General features: G+C 63.8%; 1 protein-coding gene across 1 annotated transcript; it reads right to left on the bottom strand.

Moving 5' to 3' along the window:
* Nucleotides 1-8,197: 8,197 nt before the first annotated feature.
* On the bottom strand, nt 8,198-15,452 carry SNAI3 (snail family transcriptional repressor 3). The gene is made up of 3 exons (XM_021093663.2): nt 15,341-15,452; nt 12,051-12,644; nt 8,198-10,513 (listed from the first exon to the last, which is right to left on the bottom strand). Exons 1-3 carry the CDS (start codon nt 15,414-15,416, stop codon nt 10,332-10,334), a joined length of 852 nt encoding a protein of 283 aa, XP_020949322.1. The 5' UTR covers nt 15,417-15,452; the 3' UTR covers nt 8,198-10,331.
* Between the last annotated feature and the right edge of the window lie 2,738 nt (nt 15,453-18,190).

Here is an 18,190-nt window from a genome sequence, read left to right as displayed (position 1 = left end):
TGTTTTTTTGTCAAATGCGTGTGGGTTAAGGCCTGTTGGGTCACAGTGGGGGCGATAGGACAGAGGGTGGAAACTTGAAGGCACGCCCACACGTTCCGCTCTGTTCCGCGAAACCGTGTTTCAGAGGGGCTGGTGGTAGGCGCGGGAAGGCAGGGAGTGAAGCGCGAAGCCTTCGGGCTGAGGCCCGAGCCCCCAGCGGCCCCACGGTCCTCCTCACACCCCCTTTTTGGTTTCAAAGCATTTTTTTTAATGTGATAAAATACACATAACCTAAAAGTTCCCTTCTGCACCACAGTCGCGTGCAGTTCCCTGGCGGGAAGCACGGCCACGTGGCTGGGCAGGCGTCCCCTCTGTCGGTCTCCAGAAGGTCCCGTCCCCGTCGTCCCACCTGAAGCTCTGTCCCCATTAAACACCGACGCCCACTGCCCCTGCCCCAGCCCTGACACCTGCCGTGCTGCCTTCTGTCTGTGGTTCCGAACACTCCAGGAGCCCGAGAGCGTTTGTCCGTTTCGGTCTGGCTCACGTCCTTGCCACGCAGGGTCCTCTGACCCACTAGGGGTCAGGCCTGCATCCTCGTGGCTGCTACTCGGGTGCATTATTGTTGAGCCACAGCGGGACCTCCAGAACTTCCTTCTTACAGTGGAGGCACGAGCCCTCGTGTGGGTGGCTGCTTGTTGTGCTTCTCTGTCCGCCCCGACTGGATGTTTGCGTCCCTCCCGCCTCTCGGCTGTCGCGCGTGAGGCTGCTGAGGACACAGGTGTCGGAAGGCCCTTCAAGTTCCTGCCTTCGGTTCTGGCTGTGCCCGGGGGTGGGCTGGCTGGTCATGCGCTGGTTCTGTGCTGAGGCGTTCGAGGTTGTGCCCTTGGCAGGGCTGGTCTCCACTCCCGCCGGGAGTGCACCAGCTTCCTCCCGACACTTTTCCTCTCCTCCTTCCCGTTTTTGGGTGTGACACAGGGTCTCGTGGTTTTGATGTGCTTTCCCAGGTTTCCTTTATTTATGGTGATTTCTCAGCGCTGATGAGTGAGCACTTGGCATGGCGTTTCTCAAAGGTCCGCCTGCCTCCGAGTCCCCCAGGGAGCTTGCTGAAGCACAGGTTTGACGCAGGAGGCCTGCGCCGGGGCCTGCGAGTCTGTCTGCCCGTGTAGCCTGCGCCCCGGGCCCGGAGGCAGAGGCTGTGGGGCGAGGCCACCCCACACATGGCACATGCAGAGCAGAACGCACAGGGGCTCTGGAGTGGCCCCGAGCTGAGGCTGGTGGGTCAGCAGGACGGACCCTCGGTCCCTGCGTCGGCTGGACCGTGTCCTGGGAATCAGTGAGGGGGCCGTGCGTCCCCCCTTTTTCTTCCCCAGAATCACCGTTTCTGCACAGACGTTTTCCTGTCTGACTCCTAGCCTGGGAACTTCCGTATGCCACGAGTGTGGCCCTGAAAAGACAAAAAAAAAAAAAGAGAGAAGCCCCAGCCTCCAAGACTCACTTGGAGAACTGCGTCCAGTTGCCCACCTGCCTGCCCGCCCCCCGGCTTCCGCCCCTGCTGGCGTCCTCTGCTCAAGGAGGCGAGATGGGTGGGCCCTGCTCTCCGTGCCGGCTTGTCCTGCCTCCCTAGTGCGCCCGTCTGAGCCTGGCTCTTCCCACACACTGACGTCCCAGGACCACTGGCTCCGCCCTGCAGGTCGAGTGGGTGCAGTGTCCTGCGGGTCCATCTACAGAGGCCCTGTGGCGTCCCGGGCAGGTGAGGACCAGAGGGTGGAAGTTAGTAGCAGAAGCAGAAAAGCAGGCACAAGTCACAGACTTAGTGAAACAGCGCGGTTCCTGCCCCATGTGGGGCCTGTGGTCCACCCTGGCCTTTGTATTGTGAGGCTTTCAGAATGGCCTCTTCAGGGGGAGGCTGTGTAACTTTCCAGTGACCGCAGACAGGGGTCCCGAAGTTTCTGAGTCCTAGACTTTGCTGGGCCGTGCGTGCTCTGATCGCACGCCTTCGTTGGGCCCCGTGCAGCGGGCACGTCTCAGGTCGGGGGACATTGGCCACCTCCTTGGGAAGGTGACACCACCCCTAACAAGTGAACAGCACCGCCGAGGGCGTGGCAGCGGCCACAGTGACAGCGCTGGGTCCCCAGAAGATCCCGCAGGCACGGGGGCAGCCTGGAGACACCACACCGAGACCACAGGTGATGGAGGCACGGATGCGTTGGCGCAAGGACCGTCTGCGGGCAGGGAGACCCCCAAAGGGTGGTCCCGGTGACCTCTGCCCTCCGTTAAGGTGGCCGTGACAGTCGGTGTCGTCTGTGGGCTGGGCCCGTCGTGGAGCCCGCCGAGAAGTCTGGGCTGGAGCAGCGCGATGGGAAGAAGCGTGAGGCGTGTCGGCCGCCTCGAGTCAGGGAGCGACCGTGGCAGATGCCACCGGTGAAAAGTCAGGAAAACGGCGCTCCCCTGGGTGGTGTCTCTTCCCCGGGGGCGGGGGCCGCGGTGTCACAGGTGCTCCCGCGTGGATGCCAGCACACGTGCCCTTGGCCTCATTGAGGCTGTTGCGAGCGGCAGGATTTTTTGTCTCCGGCCCTGAACCTCGGGGTCTGGAGAGTGGCTACCTTTAGACGGATTGGACTTGTTTGAGGGTGACCAACGCTCAGGGTGGCAGAGGCGGTATCCTCGCCCAGCAGCTCATCAGAAAACATTTGCTGTCTGTTGTGGCACCGAGATGACCGGACAGGGCGGAGTCCGGGGGGGGGGTGGTCCCTGGGGGACACGGGTGCCGGGCTCCCTCCCCCGCCTGCTCGCCTCGCATATCCGCGCCACGTGCATCCATCCTTGTTTGGAGCGCAGGCCCGGCGACCCCACAGCCTGCGGCCCTTGGTGGAGAAGCGGCAACTGCAGGACCACCTCCCGCGCGGCGCCGTTGCCCTGACAAGACCCCCAGAGGCACTGCTTCCGCACCGAGGTGACTGCCGGTTTCCCGGCCTCTCCCAGGCCCTGGCCTGCGAGTGCGCTGTCGTTTCCTGCAGAATCCTTTCCGTGGAAGCCTGTTGGGAGGCGACAAACCTGGCAGAGAGCAGGCGTCCTGAAGGCAGTGCCGAGGCCGAGCAGGGCCCAGTAGAGAGAGGACCTCGGAATGGACTGTTTGGGGACGGGGGTCTTTCCAGAGGGGAGGAGGGGCCTGGATGACTGGGGCGATAGGAAGGCAGGACCCAGACACACGGAGGGGCGACCACGAGAGGACCTGGAGAGAAGATGGGGTCCGCCAGGGAGAGGCCCCATGAGGCCCCGGCCTGACCCCAGGCCCTGGGACGTCCAGTCCCCAGACCGTGAGCAAGGAGTGTCTGTGGTCACCGCCACCAGCTCATGGTGCTTTGTCCTGAGTTGTAACCCACTGTGCTCCCCACACCTCAGGGTGGGAGGCACAGAGCAGGCTGCTTGTGCAAACAGCAGCAGGGGTGCTCTGGGTGCTTGGGCTGCCTGCCCCTGTGGGCCTGGGGCATGTCGTGAGAGGTGCCTTCATCAGCCAGCGTCTTGGTGCTGAGAGAGGTTTTTGGTTCAAACAGAAAGGCTCAGGGGGACCAGAGAGCAGACTGCTAGACACCTGCCGTCTCATTCAGCCCAAGGCTGGCGTTGGCGGCCCACATCACACAGCGCTCAGGAGAAGCCTTTCCTTGGGTTATTTTTGCTTTTTGGGGCTGCACCCGCGGCATATGGAAGTTCCTGGACTAGGGGTCTAATCGGAGCTACAGCTGCCAGCCTACAGCAACGCCGGATCCTTAACCCGCTGAGCGAGGCCAGGGATCGAACCCGCAACTTCATGGTTCCTCGTTGGATTGTTTCCACTGCGCCACGACGGGAACTCCAGAAGAAGCCTTTCCAAACCCACCCGTGGCCGTCACCGCACCCCATTCTCGTCCCTCTCCGTCCTTTGCTTTCCGTCTTGGTTCCCAAACCCCAGGCAGCTCCGAGGACGTGAGCTCCGCCTTCCGCGCCCCCTCCTTCTCTCCCCGCAGGTATGAGACGGGCCTGCGCCCCTTCCTGCACCTCCTCCCGGCCGCCCCTCCACCCGCGCCCGGGCTCTGGTTTGAAACACTCTCTGCCATCCTGATCTGGTGCCGTTTCTGATTTTCAAGCGAAAAGAAAGCTCACCATTGCTCACTGAGCAGCAGTGTAGTAGCCTAGTGGCCAAGACTACAGACGCCAGAGCCAGAAACCCCAGCCGTGCCACTTAATCGCTGTGCGACTTGAGACAAGCCGCTTGAGCTCTCCGTGCAGCAGCCCCACTGCTGGGGGACAGAGCTGTGCGAGGGGTCCACATCCATCCGCAGGAACCAGGGGTGGTCAGGGGTCCCCGGAGCAGCCCCGGGGTGAGGGCTGCCTGAAGACGGTTGGCTTGGTTTAGTGGGGAGTAAATGACGCAGCCTCCGCAGCTTCCAGTTTTCCAAAGCAAGGGCTCCAGACCCGCCGCTGTTCACTGTGTGCACGAGGCTGGGCAGCTGGCACCACACCCCACACGCCTCGGCGTCCCTGCCCCGGACACTCACGGCGAAAAGTCCTCCCCTCGTCAAGGGGACGCGTCCCCCCAGCTCACCCCTTTTCAAACACCTGAGCACGACGTCGGGCTCCCCCGCTGCCCGTAAGTAGACCAGGGCTGGGGAAGCCCAGGGGGCGGCCTGCGGGGCCTCCCGGGCTGACCGTGGTTGTCAGGGTTGTGCTAGAGGGAGCAGAGCCGCTGCCAGGTTGGGAAGAGCCACATTTGTGCAGTTAGCTGCAGAGATGGATTGAAGCGGGGCGAGGCTGGCGTGGACTGAGCCCTGCTCCTTCCCTCTTTACGCCCTCCTGCTCCTGCTGCTCGTCAGGTGTCTGCGCTGGGTCAGATGGAGCGCAGCCGCATGGGCTGAGGAGGCTGCCACGGCTCCGGGGGGGTCCTGTGGCTCCCGAGGAGGCCGGGCATGAACTTGTGACTGCGGGGCAGAGGGCCTGTGGCGGCTGGAATGAGCGACGGTGGGTGTGTGGGCTGTGGGCTCCCCGGGGGGCAGGTGGAGGCTGAGTCGAAGATGGATGTGGGGCCGTGGGGTTCTTCCACTGCCGGGCTGGGGACCCCGTGACGGTGTGAGGGTGGAGGGGCAGGCCGGCCTGAGAAAGACGTGGAGGGGAACTGGCTGAACGTGGGGTGTGAGCAGCGAAGGCCGAGCCTGCGCCGATGCACACGTGCCGGAGCCGCGTGGCCTCAGAGCCTGGCTTCTGGAGGCAGTGGATGCAGCAGGCAGCACAGGCCGAGGCCCCGGTGGGGCGACAGGCCTGTCCCCTGACTGCTGCTCCGGCCCCCGGGCTCGCGTTCCCAGTGAGGGTGACGTGTGGGACCGTGGTCCCCACATGGTGTCCCAGGACCCATCACTCTCACAGGTGGTCCAGGACCCCAAAGAGCGAGTTTCTGTGGGTTTCTCCATGTGCCTTTAACCACTTCGGAAGTTCGGTTTGATGCGTTTCTCAAGGATTTCATTATTAAGTTCACTGAAAGTCATCAGCGATCAACTCATCACGTGTCGTCGTCTTGTGAACAGGAGCTGGTCCCCAAGACCCGGCAGCGAGGGCAGGCCCGTGGCTCTTCCCGAAACCATGCCAGCGCCCGCGGGGCACCCTCTGGGGTCCAGGGTCCTGGGGCGAGTGTGGCCTGCGCTCCGCTCCCCGCCCACCCCTGCTCTGTCCGGGGCTTTGGGCCGGGTTTGTGAGATCCTCAGGTCCCATCTGGAAAATGCCGCTTCACTGATGAGGCAGGGCGTCTAATGCCAACCTGCTTCATTTTATACTGTCAAAGCTCACGTTCTCGTCGGAAAAGTCTTGAAGCTTGCAAAACTGCCAGGCTCTAGGAAGATGGACGGTTCCGCAATTGGCATTTTCTCTCGAAAGCGCACATGTCCCCATTGGCAGGAAATGCTGTCTGTCTTCCTTGAGGTGGCAGGCGTGCTTGGCTCTCTTCTGAGATACTGTCTGCGAGGAGCGCGGCCAGTGTCACCAAGGCGGCTCTGAGTGCAGATCCATGGGTGTGCGGGCACAGCCCCGGGGACACTCAGAGCATCGTGGGCCCACACTTGTCTCGGGCTGAGGTCTTGGGCCACTGTGCGCCTTCTTGCACTGCAGCTGCTCCTCCTGGGGCGGGGGTGGGGGTGAACCTCGTGCCTGGGTCTGTGCGAAACCGCCTGCGGTGAGCCCCCGCTGCCTCTGCACCATGGATGAGGGAGCCAGACACCCCAAGTCTCCCCAGGTGTGGGCCCCGGGAGCGGGGTACAGACACCCACCCACCTGTGCAGCCTGTGGCCTTGTCCGACACCCAGCAGGGTCACCTGACTGTCGTCAGTCTCGGCCTCTCTTTCTGGCTGGTTCCCAACAGCCGCATGTCTGAGGTCGCTCTACAGGTTTCACAGAAGAGGCCCCTGTGACCCCGTGACCTGCCTGCCTTAGGCGTTTCTGAGGAACAGGTGTTGCTTGTGTCCTGGCCAGGCCTGTTCCCAGGGGACTGCCTGGTGTTGGAGCTGTTGGGGGACTGGAGTGACCCCATGTCTTCCTGGAGACCAGTGACCAGCCGTCCTTACTGGGGACAGGAGGTGCAGGGGTGGGTGTGGGGGCGGCGGGTGCTGGAGAGTCAGCTGGGGAGAGCTGGCTGGGAACGCCTCGCGCCACTGACGGGCGTCTGCTCTACGTGGCCCCCGAGGGTGCCCCAGCCCCTCGGACTTCAGCTCTGCCCAGCGCTCACCTGGCCCCTGAGGACACCCTGGGCGGCTGCCAGGCCTTCTCAGGCAGTGCAGCTGGCCGGGCGGGGGCAGCTGGCCACACAGGTTCCCCGGAGCTGGAACTGGGCGGTCAAGAAGTGGACCTAGAGTCTAGGAGGGTTAAAGGCCCAGGGTCGAGTTAGCAGTTCCATTTTGTGTGCGTGTGCCTAGTGTCTTTGGCCGGGCCCTCCGGAGCGCTGGAATAGGCTGGCACGCGCCCCCATCCTGAGAAGCAGAAACCAGGGCCTCACGTGGGATCAAGCCCCGAAGAGCAGCAGGCTGGAGCCAGGCTGCCTCCCCGTGGCCCCGCAAGCGCTCCGCCTTTGTCCGCAGAGTCCTGCACACCCCCGCTGGGGGAGGGGTGCCGCCTGGCCCGTGTCCCCATCCGTCCCAGCCTCTCCCTGGCGCCTCTGAGGCTTGGCAGCGGTGCTCTCCCTGGAATGCTCTGCCCGCCACGGGGCGATGGAGGCTGGAAACTCATGTCCCGCGCCCCTCGCCAGGGAGCTATACTTAGCGGCCAAGCTCAGGCCAGGGGTGGGCTCTCCGAGTATAGATAGTAACGCGTGGGCTATTTTCAAACTTCCAGAGAACCCCCGAGTATTCTGGGCCAAACCTGCTATTTATAGAAGCCTCTGGGCTCCTAGAAGGGAAGCTATAACCTTCGGGCATCTGCAGCTTCGGGAGAGCCAGCTCCCAGCGGGCGGAGGGCCGGGACCCAGTGGGAGACTGGGCGTCACTCTTGCACCTGCTCCGGGACTTGAGCCGCGGGCGGCGCTCCGCGCTCATCCGAGTCAGAAGGTAGCGCCTGCCGCCCTTCACGTGCCTCCTGCGAGCATGTCATGTGGTGCAAGGGCTGCGCCCAGGCAGCACCTACCCCCGTGCCCCCTCACCCAGTGTCCTGGTGGTTTCTGAGGCTCCCGCTTTGGCCCACCTAGCCATCGGAGCCCCTCTCCTCGCTCCTCAGTAGCCCGCCCGGGCCTCGGAGGGAAGCGCAGTCACAGGCCTTCTTCAGGGAGAAAAGTGGAAATGGGACGCCTGCAGTTTGGGTAGAGAATGAGCCTGTAGGTGGGACGCAGAGAGCAGTTCCCCGAGGAAAGAGCTGGCCGAGCCCGCCGCACCTGGGACAGGTGGGAGCCAGGGTCAGACCCCTTCCTGAGTGCCATCTCTGGGTGTCGGGAGAGGGCTCCAGAAACCTGCATTGCAAGCGAGCCTCCGGTCAGTGCTGGCCGTGAGGCACGGCCGTGGGGAGCGGCGAGGCCTGAGTGACTGCCGGGGACATGGCCCCCGTCAGGGACGCGGCATGCTGTCTTCAGCCACCCTCCTGGGAGGGGAGTGTCGCCCCCATTCAATCCATGTCAGCCCCCTGGCAGGTGCCGGGCCCGTCTTCACCCTGTCTGCCAACCCGCCCTCTGCCAGCCCAGATATAAATATAAGAGCATTTTCCATGGGCGGGCACAGAAGGGCAAACATGGACTTTATTTTAGGCCTGTGAAATTCCCTTCCTCCATCCCCGACAGGTGCATCGCTTCTTTTAGATGTTGGGGCTCAGAAATAGAACACAGTTTACAATAGAGCTTCCTTCTGGCATCTGGATGCCACGAAAAAAAAAAAAAAAAAAAAAAGCCACCCAGTGAGATGGTCGGACACACACATTTGGAGCTTAGCCCTGGGCTGCCCACCCGCTCAGCCGAGGCCCGGGCACTTCAGGGGACTGTGGGAGGCTCTCCCCGCAGGCCAGAGCCTTCCTTACCCCCCGGGGTCCCTGAGCAGGACAGCGGGGGGGTACTGGCCACTCAAGAGGGGCTGGGGTGGGCTCTCACTCCCTTTGGAGGAGGTTAGTAGCAAATCTGTCCTAAAATCACCACCCGCTCCCTCCTTTGTGGCTTGGGGTTCCCAGCCCAAAGCACAGGGGCCCGCCTGGCACCTCTTGGCCATTACAGGGTGAGTGGTGTCCCCACTTATATACCGAAGTCCTAACCCCCCCAACACCGGAGAAGGCGGCCTCACTTGGAACCCGGGTCCTTGTGCGGGTCGAGGTGAGGTCACGGGGGTGGGTGTTCCCCCAGGACCACGGGTGTCCTTAGAAAAAGGGGAAACTGGACACAGACACGCCCACGGGGAGACGCCTGGTGAAGATGGAGGCAGAGGTGGGGTGACGCTTCTACGAGCCCCACAACACCGAGGAGCCGGCGAACGCAGGACCTGGGCGAGGCCGGGGACAGACCCTCCTGGCCCGGGGAGGAACCGGCGGCCGCCCCTCTGTCTCCGGTCCCGGCTCCAGGCCTGGGAGAGCAGGTTTCTACAGTTTATGGCCTCTGGCCTGTGGGCCTGTCACACCGGCCCAGGACACCCACACGGCAGCTCAGGCTCCAGTGTCTGCTCTTCTTCCCTCCGGGGAGGCTGGGCGCACGTGTGGCTTCCTCAGGGAGGGTCTCCTTGCCAGCGTCACATTCGGTGTGGCCTAGGCTGGAGCAGGACTCTCCTCAGTGCTGTTTCATCAAGGTCACCCTTGATCCAGAGACGCCCACTCTCAAGGTCAGCTTTCCTCTGGGATGTCCCCAGGCTCCCTCCGATGGCCATCATCAAACCAGCCACCCAGGGCCCCTTGGCCCCTGACAGATGGGGAGGGATCCGTGGGGGGACCCAGGTGGACCCTGTGGAGAGGAGCAGGGGTCCCCGCCCAGCATCGAGGACTCGGCCAGTCTCCCTTAGACTCAGGCCTCCCTCCAGGGTCCGCCCGCAGACAGGCTGGCAAGAGGCAGGACCAGCCCAGCGGGGGCCAAGGGATGGCCACCTACGAGAAGGAAATAGGGTCTTGGCGTCTGAGTTGGTTTGGGAAGGCGGGTGTCTCAGGCCAGGTCCGAGGTCCGTCGCTCGCTGGTTGGGGGACGCTCCAGCCCTGGGGGGCGGCTGAGGGAGCCCGTGTGCGGGCTGGTCACTGGGGAGGCTGCAGGTGTGGGACAGACTCTGGGGAGGTGAAGTCCTGCCAGGGACACACGTGGCCTCGGCTCCCGTCTCGTGCCCTCCCCACCCCCCCATCCCGCCTTCCTTCCGAGGGGAGACCCTGCTCACCAGGGCTCCCCGTCCCAGGAGTGCACAGCCCTCGAGGCCCTTACCCCTCGGCTTCCCCTGCTCTGCGTCCGATTGTCCGGAGTCCCACTCCCTCGGGAGGGGTCGGGCCTCAGCCTCCACCCCGACCCCAGGGCCTGGGCAAGGATCAGCCTCAGAGGGCGGGGCTCTTTGCGCCCCAGAACCACCCCCACAGCCGTTCCATTCAGGACGGCCTAATGTGTGTGTCTCGGGCAGGCCTCTGCGTGGGTGACATGACACAGCCGGGCCCAGATGCCGTCAAAGGCAGGTGGAGGTGAGCATCCAGGGAGCTCTCCCCATGTGAGTGGACCCCAGGGAGGTGCTGGCCCCGAGGGCAACCGCTGGTCTGGAGGAGGGGGCGTCCAGGGCCGGCCCCCAGCAGGCTGAAACCGGGAGGAACAGAGCCGAAGCCCGGGGCTGGTGGTAAACAGAATATCCGTTCTCATCTGGACAGGAGTCTTCCCCTAGAGAGGCCTCCCGTGGGCAGGGAAGGGCAGCGGCTCAGGGCCCAGGGCAGCAGCCGGACTCCTCGTGCCGCGCCAGGAGCGCCACGCGGGAGAAGGTCTTGGAGCAGCCCTTGCACTGGTATCTCTTGGTGGCCGAGTGCGTGTGCAGATGGGCCCGCAGGTTGGAGCGGTCGGCGAACGCCCGGCTGCAGTGAGGGCAGGTGTAGGGCTTCTCACCTGAGGAGCGGGGGACACAGTGAGGGGCCACCGGGGTCGTTCACCCCAGGCCCCGAGTTCATAAGTGAATAACCCGCCCCCACCCAGAGGCTCACAGCGATTCTGGCGCCTTCGCCTCCACCGCCCTCTCCCTCAGAGCTATGTGACGGGGCCCTCCGCACCTGCCCTAGGGCTGAGGGCCACAGGCCTGACAACCTGGGCAAGACGGTAACAGCTAAAGCTGTTTGCAGGCACAAAGGTCTAGCGTGGGTCTTCGTCAGATCCCTCTGCCTCTGCCAGAGTGCCACCAGCCCCCACAGGAGGGGCCCTGGGAGCCTTCTGGCAGCTGTCCCGCCACCCGAAGGCCAGCACTGCAGGCCCAGGTCGGCGTGCAAGAGGAGGCGCAGGGCCGTGAGGATTCCTGTGTCTTCCAGGCCACCCCCCATCAGGGTGACCTAGGGTTTGGACAAAGCCCTTCTGTTGGGACTTGGCCCTGGGGCCAACCCTGGCAAGTACAAAAGGAAGGTCACTGAGAGGCATCTGGTCAGCCTGGGTGGCGCGGCCTCCAGTCCCGCCGCCCTAGAGGCCCTGGGGGGCGGGCCGGCTGCCTGAGCCCTGCACCCGCAGATGAGGGCTGAGCCCCCGGAGGTGTGATGGGGCTCCAGGTGCAGGACGTGTGTCGTACATGCCAGGCCTGGAGCTGCCTCTCCGGCCCAGTCTCGCTCTCACCTCTTGAGACAAGAGCTGGGCTGTGGCCCCTGGGGCAGAGCTGGGCCGGGCGCTTTGCCATCCACAGAGAAGAGCGTGGGCTCCCCGCCCTGCCCACCCTCTCTTCCTGTCTGTCTCCCACCCACTGCTGCCCTGTCACTTGGGACAGGTCTGCTCCTGGGCAAAGTCCCAGCCGTCACCTCTGCCCGGCAGGCAGGCTGTGTGGCGCCTAGGGTCCTCACCCGAGGCCAGGCCTTTCTGGCTCCTCGCTCTGCTGCTCCAGGATTCGGGAAGGCCGCGGAGGTGCACGGTCAGCGCCCGGAAGCCCCGTGGCCCTGCGCTTGGCCCCGTGAACCTGCGAGCGGCAGAGCCTTGTTCTACCCCGGGCGCCTGTGAGCACGAACTTCCTCGGAAAGAGGGCCTTGCAGGTAAGGCCGAGCTCACCTGAGCTCGTGCTGGACTGTGTGGGCCCTGAATGCCGTGTGACAGGTGTCCTTCCCACAGAGGGAATGTGGACACAGACACGCGTGGCGGGGGAGGCTGGCGTGGAGGACGGAAACAGAGGCTGGGGTGACGCAGCCCCAGGAGCACCTGGGCCACCAGGGAGAGGCAGGAAGGACCCCCCCCAGACCTGGAGGGACCGTGGCCCTGCGACGCTTCTGCACTTCGGCCTCCAGACAGCGAGAGAGCGTTTGCGAGCATCTTGAGCCCCACGTGTGGGCCTTCGGACGCCAGGAAGTAGACGCCGTGTGTGAGCTTCAGGCTCTTGCTTCTCAAGCCGACCCCTGCTCTCTTTCCCGGGCCCAGGCTGCCCACCCCCCTTCCAGATGACCTCAAGACGCGGGTCTACCTGTGTGGGTCCGGATGTGGCCCTGGAGCAGCCAGGGCCTGGAGAAGGCCTTGCCGCAGATGGCGCAGAGGCAGGGCAGCGTGTGCGTGCGGATGTGCATCTTGAGGGCGCCCAGGCTGCCGTAGTCCTTGTCACAGAACTTGCAGGTGAAGCAGCGCTGGGCCTGCAGGTGGTGATGCAGCTGCTGGCGCCTGGCCAGGGAGGCCGCGTGGAAGGCCTTGTGGTACTGGCAGCCCCCCAGGGCACCGTGGGCCCGCTCGGCGCCCCGCAGGCAACCTAGAGCCTGGGCCCTGTCTGCTCCCAGGATGGGGGGCCAGCGCGTGGGCAGGTTGAGGGGGTTCAGGCTGTCTCTGAGGGGTGTGCAGGGGGCCCGGCCAGCCCGAGGGCCCGCCTGGCTGACTTCCAGGGGGTCTGGCCCTGAGGCCCCCTGAGCTTCCTCGTGACACAGGAACGTGGGGGGAGGCAGGGCGTGGGTGACGATGGAGGTGAGGTCCCGGGGCTGGGGAGGGTCGCTGGGCGTGGATGGGGCTGCCTTGTCTGGGAGGATGGGGGGCACCACTAGCCCCCTGCAGGCGGAACAGGAGCCGCTGGTTTCTGGAAGGGGGGAGGGGAGACAGTGCACGGTGACTCCTGAGCCCCAGCGCTTCGAGCCCTCCAACCTGCAGGCCTGGCCAAAGCCGGCCCCATCTTTCAGCCTGCTGGCAGCCCCGGGTGAAGGGGAAGTTCTGATGAGCCAGAGCTGTGGGCTGGGGGCTACAACTCGGGATCACGGGGTCAAAGAGGGATTTCCGGTTTCTCTTTAAAGACAAAAAGAGAAACATCTCACAGGACACCAGAGCAGCCCTCAGGGGCCAGGCAGTCCCTCCCTCTGAGCCCCTTGAACAAACAGGTTAGAAGGCAAGCATTAAATTCTGCATTTCCCCGAAGCCCAAATCCTCAAACAGCCCTCAACCCCGTTCTTTTTTGTTTGGCCACTCCCAGAGCATGCAGAAGTTCCTGGGCCAAGGATCTAACTTGCACCAGTGCAGTAACAATGCTGGGTCCTTAACCTGGTGAGCCACAAGGGAACTCCTCAACCCCTTTCGTATTTCATGTGTTGAAATAACTCTCTGGCCCCATCGCTACATCCATGCTAAGGCTTTGGGTTGAGAAAGACAACCCAGAGAATGGAGGAAATAGCTGCAAGTCAGAATGTGATAAAGAATTAGTGTCCAGAATCTGTAAAGGTCCCTCAAAGCTCAACAATAAAAACACCAATAATCTGGAGTTCCCATTGCGCCGTGGTGGGTTAAGGATCTGGTGCGGCCATGGCTTTGGTACAGATTGAAGCTGCGGCTCGGATTTGATCCCTGGCCAAGGAACTTCCATATGCCTCAGGTGTGGCCAAAAAAGAAAAAAGACCCGTAGAGATGACAGTGCAGAGACACGGGAAGGCTAGGGCAGGTCACCATCCTTCACGCTCTCCCGACCTCACCGTCTTCCACGCCAGTCTGCCCGGTTATAACAGCAGCATGCGGGGTCCTGTCCTCCCAGAAGTGGGGGCTGGATGGTGACCCCCTCTACGAGATGAAGTCCAAGGAGCTTCTGGAGATACAGCACTAGGGTGCTCAGAGAGTCTAGGACCCCTGCCCCCCATTCCACATGGAAGCTCCCCTAGGGCAAGGTCACCTTGCTCAAGTCTCTGTGGCTCACCCACTCCCTGGCCAGGGCATCACCAGGAGCCAAACCCTGTCTTGGGGGCCAGTGCCAACCCAGTGGGAGGGGCGGAGGGAGCACCATGCCAGGTGCTCTGCTTCTGCTAGGATTTAAAATGCTTCTGTGTATCTCTGGGTTAGCTTGGCTTTTCATCCTGCAGCTTAGTTTGTGGGAGAAGAGACTTTTAAGTTCCCTCTGGCTTCAGAGGTCCCCTGGGGAGATCAGAAGGGCACCCATTGAAAATGGAGAGGGGGGGACCCTAAATCCAGTGTCTCAGATCTATCCTGGGGTAACTGCCTGGCAGAAAGAGGATCCCCGTGGCCATGTGGCCCTCGGAAAGCTGGGGCTGGGAGGGGCGGGGGGCATCAAGCCCTAAGGGCCCTGTGGCTGTTTCCTGACCCGATCTCTGGGCCTCGCAGAAATGCTGGATTTGCGTGGCACGTTCCAGTGGTAAGGTGGGACGCACTGTGTGGCTGGGCTCTAAAGAGTGGTTTTCAACTTTGAAAGCTATGCCCCACGTAAGTTACATTTTCTATGATACACACACACCTCTCTATGTATTTTGAGTCTATATGTGTGTGTCATCATCTGAAACAAAGTTTCCTTTACCACCAACACTGCCCTGGCCTCTCTTTTTTATTTTAGGAGATTGCTGGGGGTGACTGCTGAATTTCAATATGCTGAGTTGAGGATCCCAGTCCTAGAAGGTGCCACCTGGTGGCAGCCTGGGCTCCCTCTGGATCCCAGTCCTGAGAGGGCTAAGGAGCTCTGAGCGGCAGCACGGACTGCATGACTGTCCTCTGGCCTCCTCCGCAGTGTCCCTCTTCCCTCTCGGTCTCCCCCAAGTCACTGAGCAGTCCCCAGAAGGTCTTTACCCCGAGAAGCTGCAGACCTGGGGGCGGCTCTGTCCATTCTAGAGAGGCCTCGCCCTGGGACCTCCTCCCGCCCCTGAGCTGACAGGGGAGGGAATGAGGGCACAGTCCTGGTTTCTGGATGCCTGTCTCCCCACTCGATGAAGACCCCAGCCCTTTAGGCCAGGCTGCCCTGGACAATCTTCTCAAGGATGAGGGGGGCTGGAGGGAAGGAGACCCCCAGAGGGCTGGGGCAGTACTGGAAGGGGCCCCGTGGAAAGCTGGATGAGCTGGCCTTGGCACCCCAGGGCCTCTGGGTCACTCTGCTTGTCCCTTCCACTCACCGCCCAAGCCAGGATGCTCTGGGGTGGCCCTTGGGGGAGAGCCTGGGCTCGCTTCGTCTCCCTCCACAACACCTGTTGGGCCTCTCCACCCTCCTGCATCAGGGGGCTCTGGGTCCCCTTCGTTGGGATGGGTGCCCCCAGGCCATCGGAGGAGAGCCCCAGAGTGATGGGGGGGCCCCGAAAACTTCTCTAAGTGGAGAGGGAATCCCTGCCCACTCTGCCCGACTCGAGGCCGAGGCCCCTTAAGTGGACAAGGCGCCCGGAGGCCACCTTCCTACCTCCAGTCCCAAGTTCTCAGCTCCCTCCTCCCACCTGGGGCAGGTGTCCCCGCTCAGAGGGGGCCTCGCCCCTCCTGCAAGAGTTGAGGCCTGGGCGGGGCTAGGGAGCCCGCAGCCCCTACCTCTCTGCGTCTCCAGCTGCCCGTAGTTGGGGACCCTGTGGCCGGAGTGCGTCTTCACCAGGAAGGAGCGCGGCATGGTGCCCTCTCGCGGGTCCCACTGCCGCCGGAGCCCGCGGGCGGCGCGGTCCGCAGGTGCCGCGAGGGTCAGGTCATTAGCATGGCGCGCCTCATCAGCCAACCAGCGCGCGGCGCGGCCGCGGCGGGGCGGGGCCGCGGGGCGGGGCTTCGGGCCACGCCCAGGACAGGTGCGCGGGCTGCTGGGGAGGGAGCGCGGGGCTGCGCGTCCACCCACGGGACTTCCCTGGCGTGTGCCTCGAGTCACACCGACCCCGGCGCCTGGCGCACCGACTCGCCGTGGACTGAAGGGCAGAGGTCAAGGCTGGGCGGCAGCCGAGCCCGGCTCCGTGCCCCACGTGGTGGGAGCGTCCGTCCGTGAAGCCCAGCCTCAGAGAACCCTGCTCCAGATGGTTACGCCCGCCCCCGCCTCCTGCGCACACTCGCGACGGTGGTTGCGGTGAGTACCAGCCCTGAGCACCAGTGCTGACCCAGCTGACCAGCCAGAGGGGCGCCCAGGCGGTCAGCCCGCCTGGGGGAGAGGGGCCCTCTCCAGGTGAGAGACAGGGCTTCAGAAGTTGGCCCCGGGCCGCCAAAAAGCTCATGCCGTGGGGGAAAGGACATGGCCTGGAATTCCAGATTTCCAGGGGGTTCAGACGTGTGGTTCTGGGACGTTTAGTCCCAGGGCAGCACATGTACCCGCAGCAGCAGCCCGCTGACCTGGGACAGCCTCGCCTCCTTCCCTGTCCCCTGGAGTCCGTCAGGGCCCCAAAGCGGGAGCCGTGCCTGGGTGTCGCGTCCTTTCTGGATGTGGATGGTGCCTGAGTTCAGCGGTCAGTGTCTGGGCACCAGGCCCCTGAGAGCCACCAGGTGATTTCATGGCCGTGCAGCAGGCCTGCCTTTAGAGGCCCTGGTGCCTCGTGGCAGCCTGGTGCTCTCTGCCGCCTGGAGGCCCCGGGGCAAGGTGGAGGCGGTGGTGTGTCTGCGGAAGAACTGTGGAGAGGGAGGCCACGCCACACAGGGTCTTAGGTTTGCAGAAGAAAAAGCAGGCTCTGAGGCGTTAGGCACTGGCTGGCACTTCCAGCCTCACACGGGTCTCTGCCGCTTGGTGAGGGCTCGTGGCAGTGCAGGCAGTGGTGCCCACACGGAAGAAGGCGCAGGTCTGCCCCACAGGTGAGACCTGGCCCCGTGATGCCGCGAGTGTGGTTTTCAGAGGGTAGGCGGGTGCTTGCTGCTTGTTCACCTAGCCTGTGGCCTCGCAGGCTGTTGGTCTGTTTCCTCCCTCCCTTTCCTGGCTCAGCTCAGACACAGAGAGCCCTGCCAGGACCTGGGCCAGCCCTGCACCACGCTGAACTTCCTTGCCTGGCCTCACACCGTGCAGCCGCTGGTCATGATGAGTCCTCAGTCCCCAGAGAGACGCTCTTGCGGGTGCCCTGGGCTCCTGTGGAGGACCTGCCACCCTCATCCTCCCGGCACCGGGGTCCCAGGGCCTTAGAGCACCTCTGCAGTAGGGTGCTCCGTCCTAGGGCCACCATAGCAGTTGGCCCGAGGGAAGCGTGCGGCCCCTGCTCAGAGCTGCCCCCGTGTGGTCACAGAGGCTCACTGTTCAGCCGAGACTCGCAGGACTGTGTCCCGCCCAGGCCGGAGTGGGACCTCACAGGATAGCCTCAGCTGCCGCTGACACCGGGTCTTCAACTGGGGTTTGGTACACACGTCCTGTGTGGTACTGGGGTTCCAGGAGGGGCTGTTGTCACTTCACATGCCGCTGTGACACAGTGGTCCCAGACGCCGAGCCGGGGAAGGTGACCTGGAGGCCGGGGGGACGGACCGTGGGTGCCTGTGTCCGCACGTGTGTGTGCGCGCTCGCGAGTGTGCAGGCCTGCACCCCGATGTGCACGCGTGTCTGTGTGTGTATGTGAGGTGGCAGCAGCTGCTCCGCATGACAGGGCTCAGGCCTCTGGCCGAGCCCAGGGCCTGCAGGAGAATCTGTTGGTCCAGGGCTCAGTTCCAGCCCTGAGCTCCACAGCGTCTTCTCGGAGCTTCCTCCCTGTGTGCATGTGGAGCTGGGCACTTGCAGGGCAGGGGGCGGGGGCACGGCTGCGTGGCTGTCTTCTCTGTCACCACGAGGGACCCGACCTCTGCTCATAGCCCTTCCACCTTCCGCACAGCCTGCGTTCGTGGGTCAGTGTCTGTGGCTTTCTTGCCCAGCTGGGGTGCCAGGGCCCTGACAGCCGAGGCTGGCTGGTAATGCGTCACCCCAGCTCACAAGTTTGAGGCAGCTTCTCCCAGGGAGCCTGAGCCCCACCCGAGGACAAGCCTCCCAGGTCCTCCAGCTTCTGTGGACACAGCCAGGCCTAGGGCAGGCTCTCTGGAAGCCGCTGACTGCGGCACCTGGAGTCCCTTCAAGGCACGTCCCGAAGGTGCCAGCAGCGGGTCTGCTTGGTCCAAAGGCACCTCTGTGGGCAGCTGCTCAGACTCTCGAGGTGCCCTGGTGGCTCCAGCACCCTCTGAAAATCTGTGAGGCAGCTGAGCGGCCATGATGGGAATTGTTTGGCTACCAGTCCCTTAGCCTGAGGCTCGGCGGGGGGCTAGCATTCCAGGGGAGCTCACCCCCAGCTCCCCCATCTCAGCGCGCACCGACAGCGGGCTGATGGACGGCGTAGGAGTGGACTTGCCACCCCAGAGTACGCTCAGGTCCTGACCCAGATAAGTGCTGGGATCCCACTTGGGAACGGGGTCTGTGCAGGTGTAGCTAAGATGAGGTCATTGGTGTGGGCCCTGATCCCATGTCTGGTG

The sequence above is a fragment of the Sus scrofa genome, chromosome 6, assembly GCF_054392235.1.
Source record: "Sus scrofa isolate SSC_HxYL_T2T_F1_AM1 chromosome 6, Sscrofa_HxYL_maternal_Yorkshire_Landrace_v2.0, whole genome shotgun sequence".
In the NCBI taxonomy this organism is placed as follows: domain Eukaryota; kingdom Metazoa; phylum Chordata; class Mammalia; order Artiodactyla; family Suidae; genus Sus; species Sus scrofa.
Note: the sequence above shows the minus strand (reverse complement) of the source record. Positions and strands in the feature narration are given on the sequence as shown.

Excerpts from the sequence above, each read along its gene's own strand:
- SNAI3 (XM_021093663.2), bottom strand. The coding sequence starts at position 15,416 with ATGCCGCGCTCCTTCCTGGTGAAGACGCACTCCGGCCACAGGGTCCCC. Across the intron at positions 12,645-15,340 it reads GCAGCTGGAGACGCAGAGAG|AAACCAGCGGCTCCTGTTCC; the intron begins GTAGGGGCTGCG and ends CCCCCCTTCCAG. Across the intron at positions 10,514-12,050 it reads CCACATCCGGACCCACACAG|GTGAGAAGCCCTACACCTGC; the intron begins GTAGACCCGCGT and ends CCCGCTCCTCAG.